This window comes from Neopelma chrysocephalum, unplaced genomic scaffold (assembly GCF_003984885.1).
Source record: "Neopelma chrysocephalum unplaced genomic scaffold, ASM398488v2 Primary Assembly neopelma1_44, whole genome shotgun sequence".
NCBI lineage: Eukaryota > Metazoa > Chordata > Aves > Passeriformes > Pipridae > Neopelma > Neopelma chrysocephalum.
In genome coordinates this window covers 25,052,979-25,069,620 of record NW_020897703.1, presented here as the reverse complement: position 1 = coordinate 25,069,620, position 16,642 = coordinate 25,052,979, and the positions used below count along the sequence as shown (strand labels likewise).

The following is a 16,642-nucleotide window of genomic DNA, read 5'->3' as shown; positions in this document are numbered from 1 at the left end:
TTTTACTTGTGGTGCCATAATTCATCAATCACTATAAGGAAGCAGCACTCCAGACAGTACACTGAATTCTGGCACATCGCTTGCCTGAACAGGCTTAGTGCAGAATAACCACAACAATACTTACATAAATGAGTCCAAATCAGTTCCTTTCCTTGCCCTCTAGAAACTCACAACTGTTTAATGTAATGGAATTTATTGAGACTAAAATATCTTGGTTGGAGGAAGAAACCTCTTCAGGTCAATGCCCAGCCTCACCTGGCAGACAAAGTGCTGGCACCTATCACTGTGCTCCAGAAAATAGGAAGATTGCTAAAGAAATAGTCCAGATTTTGTATTTAAGTGACTACCTGCTTCACCACCCACTCCATATTCCCATGATCATGCTCTTCCTTAGCTCTGCCACAGTCAAGAGTTTACATCAGACCTTCCAATTTCCTTTACATCAGCTACAATCCACAGCACCCACTAAACACTGGCAGAGAGACTGAAAGGTGTTTACTGTTCAGTTCAGTCTCACTGCTCAAGTACTGCAGAGACCCCAGTCCACAGTGACACATTTTGGCCATACACAAGCACTGCTGGGGGTCAACACGTCCTGCCCTTTGACATTTCCCCCAGTACTGCAGTAGAAATGTGTCTCTTGCACATGACTCAACACAGAACTCACTGGCAGAGATAGAAAAGGCCAAAACTCAGATCATGGGATGCACACATCGTGTCATAATAATGCCAGAGGGATAGAGGGCTTCAATCACCAGCTGTGTAAATATTTTTTTAGAGCTTTAGCATGGGTAAAAAAACCCCTAGTACCAGGGGTCCAAAAGAAAAAAAATTGCTTCAGGAAAGTAAACTATATAAGTGAGAGCTACAGAATACTTTAGCAACATTCAAGAGAGACAGAGATCTGTTATGCAGTTTTTAATTCTGCTTGGTATGTCAGTTCCCTTGCTGAGAAACTAAGTAGAAATTAAATTGTCAGCTCAGTCTTAGCAAAAGTGCTCTTGTTAGAAGAATTAATGTATGCATTTGCATTATGGTATTACTTTTAATTTCTCTGTGACTTTAATTCCATCTATGAAAATGGGGATCCCTCTCATATTTATCCCATATCTGCATTTTCTGTATTTGACAAAGCAATATTTCATATTTTCATAATTTTTAAATGATTCTTCCTTATGTTGATGTTCTTATTTCAAGGGGATTTTCCTTGAAAGGTTACTGGCCCCACCAATCGTCCCTTCCAACTTTACCCATTCTGTGATTCTGTGATTTTCCTTATGGCTTCCTTGTGAGGTATGCAACACAAGTTACCTTTACTATGTAATGAGTGGGCATTTCTGTTAGCTAATTTTTGTTTGGTTTTCTGTTTGTTTGGGGTTTTATGTTGTTTTGGGGGGTTATGGACTTTTTTGGGGTTTTGTGTGTGTGTTTTTTTCTTTTTAAATAACACATATTAACACTAAGTGACAGTACAAGGAAACACAAAAGAGCAGAATGTTGGTGCACAACTTCATGGAGTTCAAACTCAAAATGATTAGTAGCCTCAAGAAAGAAAGAGGGGGATCAAGGCACTCCTCATATCTGTGTTACTTGGAAAGGAAACTTCCAAGGAACTGAGAATTCTTCCTAATGAAGGAACTGAAGCAGTACTTCCTGCTTCAGCAACAATATCACGGGGAGAAATCACCCTGATTAGAAGCCTTTCAAGAAAAGAGAATTTGCCCCTAAGTGACTTGTTCCAACAAGCCTTATTTCTAAATCTCCCCTCTTACACCAATTACCTTCAAGTAGAAAAATTATTATTCCCAGATTTTTTATAATACCAAGATCTCAGTCTCATGACTGCTCAAACATGAGCTAAGTCTAGTAGCTAATGAAAAAGATAAAAGTGTATTGTGTATATTTATTTTTAGAGAGTAAAAAGTTTTCAGTTCACATTTCAGAGCTTTTTTCCACATCCAAAAACAACAGAAGGAAATCAGAACTGCTCTCCTCAGTATTCTGCAAAAGCCCACACAAAAGAAGCCATTGGAAGATGGACCGGTATCGCCAGAAACAGCTGTTTCACAAGCCAAGAGCTCAACGGGCTTAACAAATGAGAATGCCCTGCATGTAGCATTTTCTTTATGCAATTCCCCATTGCTTTGAATCCAAATATAAAGACTGAAATCCCGTGTGCCATGAATTGAATAGGGCAAGGATTTCTCCCTAAGGAGAGGTTTTTAGATAGCATGCTGAAGAGAGCTTACTGTATAGAACAAAAGCTCTCTCCTTTGCCTTTTGGAAAAGGATGAAGAAATTTTGCATAGTAGGTTACCCAGGACCTGACCTGGATGCTCAATGGGAATTACAATTGCTGTAATAGTATTCATTATCTATTGATTCTTTAGCACTAAGTCTGGGTCATCAACCAGCTTTCTCCCCTCTATATAAAATTTACACAATACAAATGACAATCCAAATAATTCTTTGTATGAAATATTTTAGATTATAGATTGCATATAGAAAAAATCATGGATTGCAAATGTAAAAATTAACATTTTATATGTATTCTCTTTCTTACCTCTTATAAAGGTGCAGACTACAGACATTACTTTCAGTCTGTGTTTCTACTATATTTAATTTAATGAAAATGAAATGTTTGAGCCCAGGGATAATTGCTTTATATATTTTTGAGAGAGAAAAATCCAAGAAAATTAACAATATTAAACACTAAGATCCAGATTTAAGAAGCTACTTAATCAGGTATTTAATTTAAACAGACATGAACATTATTAATTTTTTTTTAATCTGAAGAGTCTATATAATTACCTGACCACTGCCTGCAGCCAGGAAAGCCTGAATATTTAAAGGCTTAGTAACACTTCTGGAGTCAGGCATGTAATTAAGGATATTTTTAAAGCAGAGTCTGCTACTATAAAGGCTGCTGTGAATTTCCTTTAATATACAAAAATAGGTCCAAATTTGGGTCTGTATCCTATGTTGGGACAACAGAGGGCAATGCTATAATTAATGTACAAATGTAATGTTTGCAAGAATTCCTGTCTCCCCCTCCCCCCAATTCCTCATCCAAACAACAAAAAGAAAGAGGAAAGGGTAATGTACCACCAAATATGACTTGTGATGGCCTCCAACATGTGAGTGACAGAGCAGAACTAGGACTCGGCTCTTCTGGCCCCCAGTGAAGGGCTCTATCCTCTGCATCAAATGATCCCCCTGATAAATGTTGTGGCTATATTCAGCTGTCTTGAGAGAAAACAAAATCCTTGCTGAATTTACAGTAATGTTATTTCATTCCCACTTAAAAACCAAAAACCTTCTGTATTTTTAGAAGTTTGAAATGCAAAGGTAAAGCTTAGCTCTAGGGCTGTGCTGGGATGAGAGGAGACGGAAATCACTACTCACAAGTCAGAAGGAATTGACTCACAAATAAGTTGAAAGAAATACATATGACTTGAGGCACGAGGAGTGTTATTACAGCAGAAGTGCTACTTGAGATGGATTATCTTTGAGAAGTTGTGATTTTCTTTGTCTAAAATGTTGCTTGGCATTCTTGTCTGAACATTCAGCTAATGCGTTAGGTAATCCTCAGGCGCAATAGCAAGGTTTAGGGAAAGGACAAAGTGTGTCAGCTGGATCTTTGAATTCTTTTGCCTTCTGAGAGTAATATCAACTCTTACATGTTACTTGAGAATTGTTTCTGGCACCGAGTCAACACATATATGGTCCCAATGTAGCATGAATCTGCTGCCATCCTGGCACACTGCTAGCACTGCAGAACCCTGTTGTAAATGAGGCTGCTGTGAACAGCCAGAGTTTTTAAAGGTAAAAGCTCTTTCTATTGGCTCCTCAGGAAGGAGATCTCACTGGGGCACACAGAGAGGTCATCTGTGGAGGCTACTGCTGTGAAAAGCCCCAAAGCTTGAATTTGAGCTCCTGGGGAGCTCTGCTGATTATGCTGGAGTTAAATAGGCAGGGAAACCACTGTTTGCTGAACACCTTACCTATCAGAGCCACTATCAGTCCCACACAAGTTAATTACGGCATGTTATGTTACAGTGTTTACCAAGCACTATTAACTCTGCTAAGAAAACCAAATCAGAGAGCGTGATATGGTCCAGTCTTCCACTGTCAATAACCAGCACCAGCCTATGTGAGAATATAAAACTTCCCAGTCCAATGACATTCGCTCAGACCATCCTAGAAGATAAGCTCAACTACACACTGGCGGAAAAAATACAATTTTAAACTTGGAGAGTAAAATAACTTCACTGGAATGACAGTGAATTGTTCCCATGTGGTAAAACTTCACCACTAGGAGTCGTGTGTCTCAGGTCCTTGCACAACTTTGAATCTGCTGACAAATGTTTGAACTGAGACTGAATGCAGGTGTGTCTCTGTGCCTCTTCAGTGGGAAGTAAGACAACTCAGCTTCATCTGTCATTAATTTGGGTAACATTGTGTAGAAAAACCGAGAAAGAACTATAAAGAGATGCAGGGACATGATTTTCCTTGGAGCAAAGACATGATAATGCAGCAGTCTGGGAGCTAAATTCTACACAGTATTCTGGCAGTGACAAGAAGGAAGCTGTTCAGCAGGAACTGCCTCTCTAGTTAAAGATGATGCACTAGTATCTCAGACAAGCATATTTAAGCCTTAGCTGCACACTCAAATTTCTATTCATTAAATGTATAAAAGGACACACAAACACACAGCCTCAAGTCAGCAAGTAAACCTACCCACCTTAAAAAAGTTAAAAGCATGACATAACCCTTTCCCCAGTGGTAATAACTTCTTCCCTGTAAGGTCTGGTACTCAGTTTATCTCATACACATTCACCATTCAGTTCAAACAAGGTTTTGGATAGAAATTTCTATAACCCTTTCCGGTCTTGCATCCTTAAACAAACTCCTGCCATGATGGGCTGTCTTTCAGGGTACAGCCTGACTTGGCACCATGGTCCTTGTATGCAGCTGCAGCATGCAATATGGAGCATCTCACCTAGACATTACCAGAATTCATGCAACTGAGTCAATGGGCTTGGGGCAAATGAGCAAAGCTTATGCAAATGCCTAAAATTAAACATGAGCTCAAGTACTTTACTAAGTCAGGGCCTTTATCAGGAATGATAAACGTGAAAAATGTAGAAAGTAAGGCAAGTCCACTGAAGGGTTGAAGACACAAGAAAATACTTCTCAGACATCGGGCAAAGTATTTGCATACATTACAGTGGCCTTTGGACTGTGAGGATCAATACTTTTCTAAGGCACATTATTGGACAAAAAAGCAAAATCATGGGGACATGCCTTTAAGATAAATACAATAGGTGGTCTTACAAAGGTAATTTATTTGCAATTAACTTATATTTCTGAGGCCAGCTTTCAAAATAACGCCTGCCCTGAACCTTACCTGTGAACTTTACAACCAAAACTTGGACTCTGATTTTGTGAAGACACCCTTCTACCTTTGTAAGTGGTAGCATAATTAAAGCCCTGATAAACAGATAAATCCATAAAGGCATGGAAGAATTGATATTTTTTCAAGTTACGTGTGATTTCTAAATAACACATGAAGTGAACATGGGCATTATCTCAGTGGATATAACAAACCCCATCAGCAAAGGTAATTATTAACCACCCATTTACTTCTAGCACCAATTGCTAATTCAGTGGAAGACCACAGTTGGAAGTAGCAGGGTGACAAATTGAAGTGAGGCCTCCTAGTGGAGCTGGGAATCTGGACTCAGATTGTCTGACATGTAAAACAGCGAGTACATACGTGCCGACAGTGTGCAGCATTCCAACAGAATCTAGCGCATCTCGGGGCCATCCATATGCTCCACCATATGTCTGTGAGGAAAGGGGTCCAGAATCACAGTCTCTGGAAAGGGTAGGTCTCCCAGGCTCTCAAGATACCAGCCAGGATCCCAACGTTGCTATATTCATTGGTGTGTAAGCACCTGTATTCCCGCCAACAAACTACTGATTTCAGCTCAGAGGGTAAATATGTAACATAACCAACTGTTTGCTGATTCAGAAGCTGGTTCTCACAGGACAAGTTCTACTGGGGAAGAAAAGGTTGCTCTGGGCTGTGTTTCTTCAGAGCCAATCGAGCCTCTGTATTAACCACAAAAAGCTGCAGCAACAGAGATGTTACCGTGTACAACAGCAGTACTGACGAGCACATAGAAACAGACTGGAATTTAACAGCCTAGCAAGGGGGAATACAAGTTTCAACTCACTCAGTAGATGACAGGTTGCTTTATTTTGCCTTCTATTCTGCTTTTCACTTATATTTTTCTGGAGGCAATTAGCTACCATGTATTTTCACATTCCAGTCCTACCTTATCACTGTCCACTGTGTTCTGTGACGTCCTGGATGCAATGGAAATGGTGTCAGGTTGACTGCTGCCATCCCCTTGGCTGTCTGCATCATCTATTCCATCTCTGCAAGAGACATAATAGGGGAACAACGACGCTTACTGAACACACCACCTTAGAATGTGCACAGCTTTACAGGTGGATTTGAGAAGAGCAGCATCAGCGGGACAGAGCTGGCTTTGTGCCACAATTACCTCACTAATGCAGCCCATGATGCTATTTAACTGCAATTTAAAATGATGTCACCCTTAGCCATAGGGTTGGGATTAGCACATAATCACAACATTTGTTGCTGGAAACAGGATGGCCATTGCCTGCATGTTGACAGCATAGAAGACTCTGGTGTTCAGAAATATCTGTGTAATGAGGATGTCAGGCAGAAATTTTCCTTCAATTAGATTTCTGCCCTAACCAAAAACATTCAGCCTAGTTTACATGTAACACTGAAGGAAAGGGCATTTCTCTTGCCTCACAGGAACCACATCTTCAGAAATTTAATACTGGATATTTAAAACTGAGGTTTGGATAGCCTTAAATATGCTATCCAAACAAACATAAAGACAGTGTAGAGGCTCTACAAATTTACCTCTAAGAGGCTGCTAACAGAGGGTATTTTCTTCTGTTTTGCTGTATAGATAAAGTTCTAAATTTTTACTGGTCTTTCAAATGAAATATTTAAATAATCCAAAATACATATTTAAGGACAAAGAAAAAAAAGGATCTCCATTCTGTACTAGAAAACTCTTGTATTGGTGCATGTTCCCAGGAAGAAATGTCTGGATCTCTGCCTTGCTACAGGTCTCCTGGGTGACCTTGGTTACTTAAGCTTTAGATGTCTCTATAATACATCCTGAAGTAAGAGAGGCATAAAACTTGTGAGGAAATGGAGGTGCTCAAATTACAGGTGGCTTTTGGGAATGGCGCAACAGAGAAAGAACAATTCATTTTGTCTATTTTCTATTTAATCCAAGATTGAAAGAAGTCGACAAGAAAAATTTGTATTACTTCACAGGCTGAAATGAGTTTGTATTTGATGATGAAAACAGGTTCTTCACTGTAATAATATATTGTCATGATCAACTAGGATTTTGATTTCAAACAATAAAAATGCCAAACAGGGAAAAAAAAATCTGGTTTTATTCAAATGTGAAGAAGTACAATCTACTTTAGGAAAGAAACATAACCTTGGACTCGGAAGAATGTTTACGGTTTGTTTCTCTCTAATACTTTGGAGTATAGTACAATAAAAGATCTTTGTACATAGAAAAGCTTTCTAGCTACTTCTGCCAAGACAACATATTAAAAAAAGACAATGAAAACTGCTTTGATTATAGTAAAAATCAGTAAAAAGTTCACAGACACTACACTGCTGTGGGTTGAGAAAACACTAATGATTTCATGTTATAGGGAATGGTTGAGGTTACCTTCTACTGTTGTTTCGCTGCTTTGCTGGTGTCTTGGGGAGCTGAATTGGCTCTTTCAGAGCTCCCTTCAGATGAATAATCCTTTCTTGAATAACTTCCCGGATATTTTTGATCCATTCCTGTTTTGTTTCAATACTGGATGCCTAAAGTTCCACAAGGCAGAAAGACAGAGACTTTATCATGTTCTCAGGATGTCACCTCCTATGTAGAAGAATCGTGGTCAGCTGATGAAAATGCATGATTAACTGTTTGTCCTCTCTGCTGCACTGGAGTACCTGGTAGCCCCCAGAGAACTGAGAGCATTTTTACCAGACCTACTTGGCAAGCAGCAGCAAAGCAGCTAAGCTCTGGATAAATATATTTAATGCTAAGCAATACAGCATGGTCTGTAGAGGGAAAATAGGTTATCAGTGCACAACTGGGATTTCCCCAGACAAAACAACCATAACGTGAATTCTTCATTAGAAACTCACTTGACAGAAAAGGCTGTCAGCTCTGGAGGTTTGAGGAATGGGTGATTGTTGATATGCCCAGTGGCAAAGGACTAAGAGAATCACACCTCTCAGCCAAACACCCTGAGACGTGCCCTGTGTCAGTGTGCAGCTACTCAACCCAGGCTGCAAGAGGAGATGCAATTCCAGCAAGGCTGCACAACCACATTTCCAATTCCAACTGGAGCCTTAGAGCTGAAGTGCTTCTGATGCTGGCATGACCCCACTGACAGACATGGAAGCCATGGGAATATGAGGAAGGAAGAAACTGTCCTCTCATGTATTCCCAAGGCCTGAACTAGGAGCTCTAAAGGCAAAGAAAACAATCAGAAAAGACTTACTTTCAGCACTGTTTTATTGTCTGAGGATGGTGTTCGTCCAGACCACAAAGCAAATTTGCAAGGATCTCCTTCAACATGTTCAGTCACTCCCAGTTCTGAGGTCTAGTGTGGAGGAAAGATGATGAGAGATTTCATATATATGAAGCTTCACGAGTCCAGAAAACTTTGGACTTGTAGGAGGAAGTGGGGTGGCTGGGATGGGTAAGGGAATGAGATCTTATCTCTGCTTTGCTACACATAGATAAAAGAGACAGAAGACCATTAGGGATGGCAGAGAATTGAATGGCTTGAGTGATCCTGCTTGCATTTCCCACCCATCCTTCACATCTCACTATCTTAAAACTCTCCAGATTTGCTGCAAGCTGACTTCCAGGTGAGCCCTGCAGGACTCAGAGCCAACCCTTCCAGGTGGCATTAATATCCCAAACCCAGCATGGGGACTTGAGAGCCATCTACCAAACTCCACCTCTACCTACAAGAAACACAACACCCAGAATGTTTTCTTTGCAGCCACACCTACCAGTAACTTGTTCTTGTAAACATATTTTGTGTGTCCTGAAGAATCTTTGATCTCTTTGCTAAACACCAAAGAGATTTCAAAGAGAAACAAATGCCTCTCACGGCCTTTCCGAATGAGAGACTTGGGATCCCACACTTGGAAGGAATCCTGAAGAATCAGCTCTCCCTGGACGTCCAGGTTCTCATCAAACCCTAAAACCACAAAATAGATTGGCTTTTATTTATTCTTAGGACCAGTAATTCCCAGAAACACCAGAGCAGTAAGGACTTGAAATAAAACGGTCTTTTTCTTTTTTTACACATATCCTGAAAGGACTTTATTGGCACCCATTGCCCCAGTGAAAATATTTTTCTTTTTCCCTTTTTTTTTCCTACTGCAATTACGTAAGTATTTCACCAGAGGCAAATACATCATATGTGCTAAATGAGACTGCTGCTAAACTGTGGTAGGAATTACTTAAAAACAAACATTATGAAGGTTTCAGTGATGGTTACTGTACACAGAACTGCATTGCAAGAAATCTTATGCACGTCAATACAAACTCAGAGAAATGTAGCGTGTGGTGGGTAGAAGTGCCCCACTCTACCATGATGCTTTCAAGCATGTCAACCAACCTTCAAGGGAGAGCAGCAGCATGGGAGAGCTACATCTATGAGAGTGAAGTGGTATGGTGTCTGAAACAAGTTTTCCAGGAGGAGTTTCCCATCTTCCATGCTGCCTGTCAAACACCTTCACATGACTGAGGATCACAGGAATCCCTCCCTCCATTTAACTGGAGAAAAGGGAGTCCACAGTGCAAGGTGCCCTCCAAGTTCCTGTCTCAGCAGCTGCTCTTGGCAGCTCACAGGTCACACTTCTCTCCAGAGCTGGGGACTGCTCCACCACCAGCACAGTCTGGTTGGCTGTCAGACAGCGCTGGAGAGCAGCAAGCAGCCCTGGTCCCTGCTCCAAATATTCAGGAATAATGTCTTATTCAGAAGACAACTCTCTAAGTGCTTGGCTACCCTAACAAAGTCATCCCTGCTTCTTCATTTTTGTGTGGTGCTGATCATCTCATAAGGACAGAATATCCAGATCTGATGTTGCTTTTCATCAGACACCACAGTTAAAACCATCTTCACAGCGTTTCTATCTATGCTGGGTCAGTTTGCCCTCCTGCAATTTTAATCACCTAGTCTTAATGTGCTGCCTAGCTACAGGCACAGTTTCCTTTTTTTTCACCTGTTTTAGTACTCTGCTTGTTTCTTGGTTCTGAATCAGGCCAGGTTGGAAATTATTTTCCCAGGCCAAGAAATCGTTTGAGAAAATAAAGTATTTGTGTCCAGAATAAAATTTTTAAGTTTTAGATATACTCCACACATTAAAAAGCCAATAAAAGACTTTATGCCAATCAAATTTTTTCTGTAATTTTAATTTTTTTATATAATATTTTTTACATCTTTGGCATAATTATGCTAACATTTTGAAACACAAGCTGTTTTGACTCAGAAAACCAGAACTTTTGAAATGTTGAAACAGTATTTAGAAATGTTTTGATCCAATAATTGTTACGGCTGCCAGCAGCTAAACTGATACTGTTTCAGGAGGATTTTTTTTTCATTAAGAAAGAATATTTTAACTAAATATATATATACATACATTGTACACGTATACATACATACACGTGTATGTACATATAAGAGATAAAAAAATAACCCCCCAAAACTTCCTAGCCAGCTTTATTCTTCCAAGACTTGTGGAAAAATATCGGAAAGGAGCCAGGAGGTACCTGAAAATTATGATCAAACAACAGTACTGCTATAGTCAACCTCTACTAACTTTCCACACAAGTTACAAGCAGGCTTCATTTATCTGTGGGTCCCTCCCCTGCCCATCTGCTACCTTCCAGCATGCTGACGTGCATTGCGTCGTTGGCCTTCTTTGGGACACTGAGCATCACTTCCAGACCATCTTTGAGCTCCCCTTTGCCCTCCTCACAGCAGGTCAGCAGTTCCTAAGAAGCAATGCAGAAACACCCATAAACAAACTCTGACCAATGTGCTGGCTTTGTGTCTGACTGTGCTTCTTGGTATATGCAACTGCTTCACTACCAGTGACAGGAGAAAACTATAGCAAACCCCACTGTGGATGCTCACAAATAGGGGGGATCAAACAGGAATGACTATAAACCGAGACAAAGCAAGGTGCTCTCAAGTGAGGCTGTGCATTTGGAAGATTTCTGGGGACTTTTGCTCATGCTGCAGCCACCACTCCATCCAGCTGGGCCAGGTGGGTGGCAGGATTCCTGTCTGATCCTGCAGTGCTGGTGAGCACTCCAGGGCAGGGAGGGCCTTTCAGGAAAGATTCATCTGAGGAGGGACCAAAGGGGTGCTTTAGCCTTCCCGCCAGCAGATGGGTTATGCAGTGCAGGTTTGCTGTCCCACAGCACTCACTAGGCTATGGTAAACCTGAGTGTTGTTTCAGTAAACAGGTACAAAGCACAGATTTGTCAACGTGTTGAACATAGCAAGTACCTTCTAGTACAGCATATCACTCCTTTGGTATATACACAGGAAGCTTTAAAGAGAAGTATCATATCTGGTCCTAGGTTTTCAAAGACAGAATTTATTTTTTCCCTTAACCCACAGAATTTTTTCTTCTCTGGCTTACTAGTTTGAAGTGAAAAATGGCTGGTTAAGTTAGATCTAAAATTAACTTATGCACAAGATAGAAAAACCTGTAACCAATTTACAAAAAACAACAAAGTTTGCTTTTTTTTAAATAGGAAATATTAATGTTTCACTTGGAAGTCCTTGGAACTTTTCACTGATTTTTTAAACACGAACACGTTAGCTCTCAAACAGAATTCAATGCCAATGAAGGAGTCTCGGTCAAGAGTCAGTGAAATTTCCCAAAATTCATTGCTACCATCATTGAAGCCTTTAATCAAAATACTACATCACAAACTTGGCAAGAAGCAAAATAAACAGTTCTGTCATCCCTTCAACTTTCCTTTCCCATTTGTTGCTTTTGAGGATGAAATCCACTTGGATGCAAAAGAAACAAAAATGAAAGCCAGCTGAAAAGGTTTTTTACTGGTTTGTTTGGTTTTGGTTTGGTTTTTCTTTCTTTGTACAAGTCTTTTCCTTTAAAACAGACAACCTGATTTCACACTTTGTTGTCATGCCCAGGCCTGGGAAGTAGGAGTAGCAGCTCAGCAGCAGCTGCTTAGGGGTCATGAAGCAGCTCCCTTAAGCACAAGGTAACTCATTACACCTGTGAACTGCTCTGCATGTGCTGATTTGTGCAGCTCACTAAGGTACCTTCAGTAGGAGTTGATATTTTGTGATCCTCTGGACAGGCTTGATTAAATAAGAAGAGATGGAGTTGGCCAGACCATGTCTTTGCTGAATTTCCTAGAAGAGATAAAAACAGCAGTCAGTCATGGAAAACTATTAACCCCCTGCCAGACAGAACCACCCATAACTAATTTTAGCTCTGGATCCCTGCATTTCTACATTTAGTTTTTTTAACTTTCTTTAAGCTCCCATGCTTAAAGTGTGGTTTCAGAGGCTGGCAATAATCTGCAGAGTCCCCCTAAGGCCACTTAAACTGCAGGGTCCCTCTGCAAGTCAAGCTAAGGCTCTGCTGAATAAAACTGCACCGGCTTCGATTTAAATATAACTTACCTGTCATGTCATCTGGTTTCCCCTAGCTAGGAAGGCTGAAAGCAGAGTCTTAACATGCAATTAAAATGAAGTGACATTAAATTAAATTGCATGCGTAGGGTGTAATTTAGCTGTCTAAACATAGTCATCTAGTACCATCTGAGAGCCCTGGGGTAGCTGAAATATCCCCATGTGAGTAACAGGTCTGACACAGTGCTGACAGACCTATTCTGAGGTGGCACCTGGGTCCCAGGAGATACCTTTATGATACCTGTGACAGCACTGAATACTTCTGTTTCGCCATCTGAACCTCAACCAAAATGTCTGGGTTGATCAGTGTGATGTGCTCATGAATTTCTGCAGACATTACAGACAGGCACTTGGTGAGGTCTGCAAAGGGCCCAGCTGCCTCCCTCCAACAGGTTCCAGGGCGAGTTAGGAGCTCCTGAAAATCCTACAGCACCCTAATGCACATATTTAGCCATCTAAAAGACCTCAAACTCATTCCCTACAAAGGCAGATTTTCTGCTGAAATAGAACAGGTTGGAAACCCTTCTGTCTCCACCGAGCCCTGGGCATACCTCCCCTTGCTCCTGGACATCAGGAAATCCACAGTTCCTAAGGGAGCAGATGAGGAAGGGGAATGGGACATCTCCAGATGCGGAAGGGTAAATTTGAGACTGTAAAGGGAACAAGTTACAGAAAAGGAAGGGGAAAGAGCTGCCAAGAACAGAGATTTTCTTTCTGTATACAGTCTGATTTTCTGCTGAGTACGAGGAAGGTTACTGCTTCTTTTTAGCCCCAATGTTTATCTGTATGATGGGATGCAAAAATACTCACTTTTCACACCATGTGCCTTTTTTTTTTAACTAGGCGAGTTTTTTAAAAAAATATCTCTGGTGCCATGAACAAGACCCAAAAGGGAAGGGGCTCTGTTTGGGGTTAATGGAGTTTGCATGAAGCTGAGTCATGGCTGGCTTCACACAGGAACTGAGCCTGCAGAGCACATGGCCAGGACTCAATTTGTAACTGCAGGAGCCAGCAAGACCTCAGCCACGTCTGTGAACTTCCTGGAGCTGGCAAAGTACACTTGTTTTTGTAGGATCCAAGTAACCAATTTCGCACTACTCCTTCCTGACAGCTCTCTGAACAGCAGGGTATGTCTCAGTAAGATGCCTCCCCTTTGGGCATTCCTTGCTCTGTCAGGATGGTCCCTGGTCAGACTGTGTGGAGACACAGTGGGTTGGTGGAGTGATATTTGTCCCTGCTGTAGCAACAGCACTGCTACATGGCAGTCAGACAAGTACAATGCTGGGAAGGGACACTCTCCCTGCAGCTCCTCCCTCTGGTCCCTGAAGTGGGAGTAAGAAGGCAGCCTGCTGGAGTGTGTCTTGGGTTGGCTTTGTAACAGCTGGAGAGATCTGGACTTACTGTGGGTGGAGATGGAAGTGAGAAAGGTCTGTGCAGGGTAGAGCCCAGCAGTGCAGACATGTCTCACACACCTCTGGGGACAGGGAGCACAGAGGTGTCTGAACTTTGCAGCAGCTGCCAGGTTTCAGAAGCAAGCTGACCACAGGCTCTGTGCTCTCTACTTTGCCCTACTTCTTGTTTAAAGCAAGCTTGGCTCACGTTATAGTCCATCACCATGGCTCACCACCAGACACAATTTTAGTTGTTCCTCGGGTGGTAAAGTGTCCCAAAAGCCTGGAAAAAATGAAGATATCTGACAGGCATTGTGTGCTAGCACTTGAGTATTGCAAAGCAGATGAGCTGTAGAGCAGGATCAACGTGTAGTCTTGAGGCAATGACAGAATCCCAGACAAGCACCAAAAATATCCTCTGCGTAGGGCAGCACAGGACCCTCAGAAGTCCTTGGATGGACAACACTGAGACAGGAATACTTAAATATAATGTCATACCATCAAGACTGCCGAAATTGCCATGAAGTAGTGACTAAGTGCCTAGATTTTGTATCAAATGTCTAAAGAGATTCACAAATTTAGATGTCATCTAATTGTGTACAGTTGGTTGGTAGGAGGACAAACTGCATCCTGAACTGGATGTACAGACCAAAGACTTGCTAAGTAGACTGTTTCAGCACTAAAACTCTCATAAGACATTTAGGTTTTGTGATGCATGACACAAATCTGATGAGCAATTTCAGAAAAAATATTAGTAAGCAGAAGCTGAGACCCTGGTTGTGCTTCTGCTCATTTCCTAAGGGACACTCCAGATCAGTGGAGAAACTGTTCAAGAACCACCACCTATGCATAAACACAATGCTCTGCAGTGCTACCAAAGTCAAGGAGCTTTACCATGTTCCATGCTGGTCATGCAAGTCAAAAGTGCCCTGCAGCTTCTTGAATATCATCTTTTCCAAGATTTAAAGAAAAAAATGTTTAAAATAGCAGAAGCATGTAGGTGACTGAACCAAACTCTTCCCGAGGACCAAAGCTTGCTCAAATAACAGACACTAAAATCACAACTTGATCCCCTCAATAACATGCTGATTTCCACCAACTCGAGAGCTAACATATGTTGGCAATAAAAAAAATACCTTGCCAACCTGAAGTTTATAGTATTACAAATATTAAAAATTGCTAAACATGGTAGGTATCATTTATCTTTGAAACGGTTGAATAAAGTTTTAAGAAATTCTCAGATAATGAACAAGACAAAGACAAAAAGCAAAAGAACCAAATTAATGTTACTGCAGATATATCAGAATAAGCACATTAGTTTCATTCCTTATGCAATTTTCAGCTCATATAACCATACCAACAACTTCTGAATTTTATAAACAGAGCATGATCTGTAGGGAGGGAAGATAGTAGTCTTTATCCTTCATTAAAGATAAACTAGGCAAGTTTCATAATTGAAAGTTAATGCATAGTTTTCCACCTGTCTCAGCTGGTCTAGTAAAAGAAACTGCTTTTAACTACATACATGGCTTCACTTATACCCTTAGAACATCCCGTCTCTCATAGCAACACTAGTAGTTCATGGTTTCCAATAAGATATGTCACTTATCTTTGCTCCTTCTCCTAATTAGCTAATCCTTGCAGTGAGCCCTGAAGCTGCAAGTTTTCCATGGTTCAAGCAGGTTACTGGGACTGCTTGTTTTCAACTCAAAGGTGTCTTTCTATGACAGTTTATGCAATTTGAAGGGTCTGATCTTCAAGCAAACTTCTTACTAAGGGTGTTATTCAAAATAACTCACTCTCATCATCAGGTGTTTTGGGAAATTCCAAGTTCTGCCTGGAACAAAAGAATCAGCCATTTCCTCTGTATTCCTTGTACCAGACAGTCCTGTGCTGTTACTGAAACACTGCCTCTCCAAGATCAAGATAAGAAGGATCTACAGGTACTTTGCATTACTTTAGTCACTCAGATTGGGTGACTCCTTGGGGATTTTGGGGGGGGATAGTCATCTTTCTCTTTTTGCACAGGCATCACTGGGCATAGCCAGCACCAGTGAAAAGCAAACATCTCCCCTTGCAAAACAGCAGATGCTGACACAGGAATATTCACTACTAAGCAACATCAGTGAGGTTTCCAGCCCATATAGAGAGCTGGAGTGGAAAAGCTTAGCAGAGAAAACAGTTTTAACCTGTGCAAACAGCACTGACGGACACCTAGGGCAGCTCACAACCGTCCACGAGTCACCGACCAGTATAAACCATTCAACAGGCTCAAGCGCCACCTTCTGGAAAATTCCTTTCGGTTTCATTCTACTTTTGGACCATTTGGTAACAAGGCAAAAACCAAGGCAAACGAAAAAGTTGTTCATAACTTTTTTTCTGGCTCATTTGAGACCTTTCATTGTCGAGTGTGATTG

The 16,642-nt window shown here is 41.1% G+C and overlaps 1 protein-coding gene across 2 annotated transcripts in view; it reads right to left on the bottom strand.

Moving 5' to 3' along the window:
* KALRN (kalirin RhoGEF kinase) overlaps positions 1-16,642 on the bottom strand; it is a 512,316-nt gene that overhangs the window by 131,097 nt on the left and 364,577 nt on the right. For both annotated transcript variants that reach the window (XM_027679018.1, XM_027679019.1), the window contains exons 29-34: positions 12,460-12,552; positions 11,039-11,150; positions 9,158-9,348; positions 8,638-8,739; positions 7,806-7,948; positions 6,345-6,447 (exon numbers count right to left, since the gene is read on the bottom strand). In XM_027679018.1, coding sequence (XP_027534819.1) covers positions 6,345-6,447; positions 7,806-7,948; positions 8,638-8,739; positions 9,158-9,348; positions 11,039-11,150; positions 12,460-12,552 — 744 coding nt within the window. The remainder of the gene's footprint in view (positions 1-6,344; positions 6,448-7,805; positions 7,949-8,637; positions 8,740-9,157; positions 9,349-11,038; positions 11,151-12,459; positions 12,553-16,642) is intronic.